Source organism: Vipera berus (assembly GCF_964194415.1).
Source record: "Vipera berus genome assembly, chromosome: 4".
NCBI classification, from domain to species: domain Eukaryota; kingdom Metazoa; phylum Chordata; class Lepidosauria; order Squamata; family Viperidae; genus Vipera; species Vipera berus.
The window spans coordinates 87,638,998-87,646,767 of NC_138206.1; the positions used below are offsets into that span (position 1 = coordinate 87,638,998).

The window sequence follows — 7,770 nt, forward strand, 5'->3', positions numbered from 1 at the left end:
CCTTGCGTCGGACTCCTCCGCTACGTCCCAGGCTAAGAACTCCTCCTGGACGTCCCGAAGGGTCAGCTTCTGCTTGGCAAACATCTTCTGCCGCAGCTTCCGGTCCCTTAGCCTGCAGACGATCCGATCTCGCAGACGGAATTCGAGGTTGTCGAAGTTGCAGAGTCTCGCAGGGCAGCCATGTATTGCTTCGCGGTCTCGCCTGGACGCTGGTCCCGTTTCTCGAAACGGTACCGCCAAGCTATCTCTGAAGTTTCAGGCTTAAAATGCTCCGTTAGTTTAGTTATCAGTTCGCTGTACCCGACGGCGTGAATGTCGTCGGGCACGCAAAGACCGACCGCCAGCTGGTACGTCTCTGTGCCACAGCTGCAGAGTAGTGCCGCCGCTCTCTGTTGGTCATCCTTGACCCCATTTGCCTGTAGGTAGCACTCGAGCTGACCTACGAATGCCTCCCACTCCTCAGGGCGGTTGCTGTTGAAGATGGGGTATTGTCCCAGTTGCGCCATTACCTCGGTCGGGGTCGTCCTGCGTCGGTTCCTGAGCTGCCGATGGGAGTTCGTCCGCGGCTAGTGTTTTCTGGAGCAGGATCCCATCCTCGTCGCCAGTGTAAAGTCGCGTGCTTCACAGAGAGGCGGACACAGAGCTGGGTAACGATGAGTTTATTTGGAACAGAACGAACTAGAGAAACAGGGGAAACCTGGCGTCTATTTGTACCTGCCCAGGTGGATGGCATCCAATCAGTTCAAACCTGGGCTTCCCGCCAGTGCAGGTGACCAATGGGTTTAAATCCTGGCTTCCCGCCAGGCTGACCATGCCTGGGGCTGTCAACAGCTTAACCCATTAGCCTTATCCCGCGTGAGCGGTTATCGCCCGGAGCTGTCCAACCCCCCTGCTGATCTGCACCATCAGCCTCCTGCTGCGCTGTTCTTTGTGTATGCTGAGAGGCATACACTGCAGAGAGATTCACTGAATATTGTTTTCATAATTTGGGGATGGGGAGTTTCTTGTTATCTTCTGCTTCCCAAATCCCAATTCATTATTTCCTGGGTTTTGCATAACGTTGCTTACTTTGAAAGAACAGTAGCTATGTTTAGTGAAGCATGAATAATATACATACTTTCCCATGTCTTTTCTGTCTTATGATGTTTTGTTCTTCCAGTCTTCAGTCTCTTTTTGCTGGAACTGGGGTATTCAACCTGTCTCACTTATCAAGAATTAATTTTCAAAAGGGAAAACTGAAATCTACAACTAGAGCTAAGTCAACTACATGTGCAATTCTAGCAATTCTAGCAAAGCACAGGAACAAAGATGCTTTCATTCATTATCCACAGATTTTCCCAAATCCTTATCATGCATCTCCTGTTGCTCAAATGCCAGCCTACAAGAATGTTGACATTTGAGATTCTTCCAGGACAGATGATCCTAAGGCAAATATTGGCATATTTAGCAATTTTGGACAGGAATTGCTCAGGGTAATTTATCTCTTTAAAACCAGAAAGGTAACACAAACTCCTGCAGAAACCATGGCCACATAATGAAAAAATATAATTCTAGCTTTATGATCACATGTTAATCATATAGTAGTTCATGCAGTTGTTAATCATCTGCCAACTGATTGGAGTCTGCATGGATCTTTCTGATTTTCAGCTCATTTATGATCTGGGTGGAAAGTCTCCCAGGAAACACTCAGTCCCTGAGCTACCACCCAATGTCCTAGGAATGCCACCATGGGAGGTGGTTGACTATTTCTGTACTCCTTTGTCTTATGTCCTGAGTGCCAGCTTCCCTGTGTGACAAAGTGATAGCAAAGAAAATATGTGCATCATCTTCTGTTCAAGGCTCCCTGGATGCTTTGCAAGGAGAAGAAGATATGGAGAGATGTGCTGAATATTGTTTTCAAAATCTTGGGGTGTGTCTGTATTCTTTTTTTGTTATCTTTGACTTCATAACTCATTTTTTAATTATTTCCTGGTCTGCATAAAGTTGATTACCCTGAAAATGAATAGTATGCAAAGTAGCTATGATAGGATCTTAGTGAAGCATGAATAATATACAAACATTCCCATGTCCTTTCCGTCTGTTTTTTTCTTCTAGTCTTCACAACTTCCATATAGTTGTGTCTCTGTTAATCATCTCCCAATGCAAATTTTAATTCTAGTTCAAAGGAAAGCACTGAAAGCTTTTTCAGATTCATGAGCGAGGCTTGGAGTCTGTATGGAAAAGAAGTGGTGTCTGCCTTTGACCTTTCTGATTTTCATCTCATTTATGATCTGGGTGGTAAGTAACTGAAAGTCTTCATTATGCCAATTTGATACTATGTGATATTCTGGAGAGACTGGATTGAAAGACTTTCAGGCTCTGTCAAGACATGTAATTCCCTGATTGTAAAAGTAGACTTATAGAATCCTATCCTGTGATCTTCTTTGTTTTAGAGTTTTGAACCTTATTTTTAAATACCCAATTTTAAAATGGCTTAGCTTGTCAGAATTACTGACTGGGTTACACTAAGTATCAACAGTCCTGTGACTGTTTGGAAAGAGGTGGGGGCATTTTTGAAGATGAAAGCACTCTTTTCCTTCCTTTTCTCTCCCTTGTCTGCTATGATATTGCCGTGATGATTGAATTAAAAGAGAGCCAGCAGGTGCGTTGATCAGGAATATAATGATAGCCTCGGTAGAACATACACATAGTTAGTCCAGTTACCTCAGGGGGCCTTTAGGGTCATGGAAATTCTCCCAGGAAACACACAATGTCCCTGAGGTACCACCCAATGTCCTTGGAATGCCATCATGGGAGGTGGTTGACTATTTCTGTACTCCTTTGTCTTATCCACTGAGTGCCAGCTTCTCTGTGTGACAAAGTGACATCCAAGAAAATGTATCAATATGTTCTGAGGAGCCCATCTTTAGTCAGCTGTATAAACATGTATAGCTTATCAAGGCAAACACTGGGACTCTGCCGGTTTTCAAGCCATACCTGAAAACCAGCAGAACAGGTGTAGTGGTTAAGGCATTCAGTCCCTTCCTTGCCTGGTATGATATTGACATGATGCGCTGAATGAATCAATACCTCTGCCATTTCAAAGCAGTAGCTGAAAAAAAGTTAGTATCATTGTAGAAACCAGCTTTACGAACAGGAGAAGAAATTGTTTCTCCAAGTTGTTAATAGAATTAACACATTTCTACCTTATAAAGAGATGTATTCTTATTACAGGGGATTTTTTTTAAAAGATCCAATTCCTGAAGCAGATCTTTACATCTTATCAAGAGTCTTGTATAATTGGAGTGATGAAAAGTGCATCCAGCTGCTCACAAAAGTATTTACAGCCTGTAAGCCAGGTAAGCATTGCTAGAAAGAGAAAAATTGCCATTTGTGAATGAGAAGCCAGCCAGATCCATCCATAGTGTTTTTATGTACTTGCAACAACCCCTGATAATATACAGATAGTGCTCAACGTATGACCTAAAAGGAGCTCAGAATTTTGGTTGTAGGTCACTGCAGTCATTAAGTGATACAGGTGGTCCTTGACTTATAACTGTTTATTTAGTGACTGTTACAACAGCACTGGAAAAAGCGACTTATGACTGTTTTTCATGCTTACGGCCATTGCAGCATCCCCATGGGCACAGGAACAAAATTCAGATCCTTGGCAACTGGTTCATATTTATGATGGTTGTGGTGTCCTGGTGTGATGTGATCATGATTTGCTTCTGTAAAGCAAATTCAGTGGGGTGGGGAGAAGAAGGCAGGGAGCAGAACTGAGGCTTCCTCGGCCACAGCAGCTTTTTGTGTGTTTCCTAAACAACACTGAAGCATTACTATATTATGGAATCCAGTTCCTTCCGTAGGTGTCTATGAGAGCATGGGAAGCAATCATGTGGTAAATGAGCTAAAGTGGCATATGTTATGAGTTAGGTATGATGAAGGATCCAAAGTTGGCATAACATTTTTATATCTTTTAGGTTTCTCAGGAGACTAAATTGGAGCATGAACTTAGTCTAGGGAGAAAGAGAACAATTTCCCAAAACAATATTTTTAGAAGACTGGGAAAGTGATGGGATAAACGTCACAGACATAAAAATGAAAATGAGATGCAAGGGCATTACCTCTTTTGTAGGCAATGTATTACTGATTTCACAAATTACTTTTGCAACAGGTGGTGGAGTCTTAGCAATGGACCCTATTATTGATGAAGAAATACCTGGGTTACTTCATGGACATTTGTACTGCATTATATTGTTGCTTATGTCTGAAGGAAAAGCACAGAAAGAATCAGAGCATCGAATGCTCTTCCAAACTGCTGGCTTTAACGATATTCAGTTTAAGAAAGAAAATCTCTACGATGTCATTTTGGCCAGAAAATAATATTCAACATGTTTAATTCCGACTAAATGTTAGATAATTCAAATAATAAAAATGCTTTTACTATTGTCTTTATTCTAGTGTATAGACATATCTATTTACTATACTAACTTTATCATCTGTCTATTCATTACTTTGATTTTCATCACTGGAAGAAAGCAATATTCAACAATCATAGGGAAAAACAGTGCCTTCAAGAACCAAGCCATCATACACCCATTAACATTTCTGATTACACAGGAAAATGTTAGCACAGCTTGCATAATAGCGATGACTTATTACAATATCAAGAAATGGATTCGGCAGATGCAATAAGGATGGAGAAATACCAAACGTTTTCTGTCTTAAAGCCACAATGTAGACTTTACTAGTGGCTCTCATCTATGTTCAGGAGAGCTCATCTCTTATTGAACACCAGCAATACTTTAGATGCTTTTCTCCAATTTGATTTCCCAACTTCTCAGTAAACCATGGAGACTGAGAAAAGGAGAGAGATGGCTACAATTTGATCCAAGTCCTCAGCAGCCCCTTGTTCCAAGCAGCAACCAAGACCTTGGATCGACCATGCAGCAAACCAACATGGCTAGTCCCCAGCTCCTTTGAAACTGCTCAGCAATCAGTCAGTTGAAGCAGACCAATCTATTGTGTCCATAGTGGGTCATGGCATTGGAGAATCCCTAGGAAATCAGGGCGTAATCTGACTGACAAAGGAGACAGTGTAAGCTCTTCCAATTTCAGATCACACTGCCACTTCTCTGACAGGAACACTAAATCAGAAGTCAGGCTACAGATGACCTGGGAGATGCTTCGATGATTGTCATGGAAGTCCTGAACTCCTGAGCCACCTCAGACTCTATTCTCCAAGGAGTTCAGGCAAGAAGATTGTAGTGCAGGTAAAACAGCAACAGTCCCAACTGATTCCTAGACCCCAAATTAATGAACAGGTTCTCACAATTGGAAACCTGTTGAGCAGGGTCCCTGAAAGACACAAGGGATTGCCTGATAACAATAGCTAGACCCCCATCAGCACATACCTGATTAGTCCACCTTCACCCCCCAAACAGTAATATTAACTCCATATTTGTGCCCCTAAATTCCCAGGACTAGGACCCTCCCACTGTCTTTACCAACACCCTTGGGAAGTAACCATAGCATGAATGACCATCTGAAGGGCCTCCTGTCAAGGAAGAGATGCAATTGGTACACCAGATCAAACTGGGCAAGGGTCCTCCTGGTTATAGGTGCCACCTTCTGATTAAGCAGAATCTGCAAGTCCAAGAGAACACCCATGTTGCGTACCATTTCTGTATAGCGAACTGCACCCCCAGCCAAGACCAATGGAGGAAATATTATAAACCTCGGGGGTCAAACAACCAAACCCACTCAATCTTGCATTAAACTGGTCACTTCCTCTCCATCCAGATGCAAACAGTTTTGAGGTAATGAGTTAGTAGAGAGCACTGCCTCTCGCCTTTGCACGCAGCCACAGCAAGGTGGAATCCATCCGACCCCACCCAGGCTGGATGCCTCTGCCTCCCAAGTGGTATCCCGGAGACGGCTGCAGCGGCAAGGGAGCAGAACAGGGCTGCTGCTGACTCTTCCTGTTAGTCCGGTGCGTCTTCTAGACCAGCAAGCCTTCGCATTCCGGTGTGGCAGCAGAAAGTCGAAAAAGCAGAAAAATCTCTGGGATACTGATCCTTCTTCAGAATAAGCAGTACTTTGTCACCCTGCAGGTAATAATGGCCTCTCCCAAGGGGAAGAAAAGAAAGACGGCACAGTGTTCACCAAATAGTAAGGAAGATAGAAACAACCCACAAAACAAGAGAAAATTGATGGATTCTGTCACCCTATACCATCTACAGTAAGTCATGCATCCTCCCCCTTTCTCCCACCAGACAGATGTGAGGCTTTGGCATTGTTTGGAAATTCTTCCCTGGAGTGGGATCTGCAGGCGCAGGCTGAAGAGAGCCAGTTAAGAAGTCAGTTAAGAGGCTCGCTAATCCCTCCGTGTAATTGGATGACAAGTGACTCAGCAGTTTTAAGTGAGTCAGTTCCAAGCCAGGATAAGGATAAGGGATTAGAGTTGGAGTTTGACAATCAAAATGGATCAGCTTCAGGGCTTGAAAACTAGCTAAGTGATAGCATAAAGGATTTCATCAGCCGGCACAGCATGCTCACTTCTCAGACAGTTTGGGCCATTTTTGACCAGTTTGCAGAGGTGCATTTAAAGTTGGACTCTATGATCAATCTTATTGCTGCGGTACAGACGGAAAAGCCGCAGGTAATTTCGGCTGGTTGCCAGACAGAACAACCTGGTCAGATACCATCAATGGTGCGAATGAGGGAAGGAGTAAGCAGACAACATATTGGCTGTAATAGCGGAGAAAAAGATGGTGAGCTGGATGGGCCTGAAATCCCACGGCACAGGTGTGTGTGGGGAAAAAGGCGATTGTTGAAGGAGCAGATTGTATTGAAGATATATAATTCTGAGATAAATGCAGGTAGATGGACTTCAAAAAGACAGATAGTGACCTCTTTGTCACAGCTTATTCACTGTGACAAGGCGGCAATAGATCTGGTAGCATATGAATATCTTCCACAATGCGATAATTATTCCAGAATCCTTCTTAAATTCAAACAACAGCTCTTTCGAAGTCTGCTCATGCAAATGAGAGGATTCCTGGCTTTTTACCAAATTCTACCAACCCGAGTTTTTTCTAGTAGTGAAATCAGCCCATTGATCCAGAGAGCCCCTAGGGAGAGTGGTGCAGTGCATGGGTCAGCTGACTCGAAAAGTAAATGAAATGGGGAAAGTAAGTTAACTGAAACAGGGAGGAGATCTAGCATCACAAAGGAAATGTTGGCTGAGACTTTGGTTCCAGCAACTGTGAAACTTCCTTCAATTGGCTTAATGCAAGATGAGATATTTGATTCTGCCTGCTTAGAAACTTTTTCTTTACTTTCATTAATGGAGCAACAAGAAGTACTTAAAAAACTAAAAGAGACAAGGAATCTGCTGAAGCAGACCATTTCCTCTGCCACCCCTTTGGTGCTGATAGTTCTGTCCCCATTAAGTTATGATGCAGTTCCGGAGAGTCAGCAGTTTACAAGCTGAGGAAACTGGACATCTGCTAAGTATTTGCTGCATAAATTAGAAGACTGGATAAAGAGAAACAACATTCTAGCTGAAGAACAGTCTGGTTTCAGGAGCGGAAGATCTACAATGGACAATTGTTTTGTGTTGGATCATCTAATAACAAAGTTTAAGTTTTGGAAAAAACCACTGTATGTGGCATTTATAGACCTGAAGGCAGCCTTTGATACAATTGATAGATTAATTTTATGGGATAAATTAGAGGCCATGGGAATAGAAAAGAAACTGCTATACTTAATTAGATTGTTATATAT

At 42.9% G+C, this 7,770-nt stretch overlaps 1 protein-coding gene across 1 annotated transcript; it reads left to right on the forward strand.

Moving 5' to 3' along the window:
- The first annotated feature begins 1,886 nt into the window (after window positions 1-1,886).
- On the forward strand, window positions 1,887-4,430 carry LOC308667144 (acetylserotonin O-methyltransferase-like). The gene is made up of 4 exons (XM_081326270.1): window positions 1,887-1,909; window positions 2,159-2,277; window positions 3,231-3,338; window positions 4,157-4,430. The coding sequence occupies exons 2-4, from the start codon at window positions 2,193-2,195 to the stop codon at window positions 4,363-4,365; spliced, it is 402 nt and encodes a 133-aa protein (XP_081182396.1). The 5' UTR covers window positions 1,887-1,909; window positions 2,159-2,192; the 3' UTR covers window positions 4,366-4,430.
- The last annotated feature ends 3,340 nt before the right edge of the window (window positions 4,431-7,770 follow it).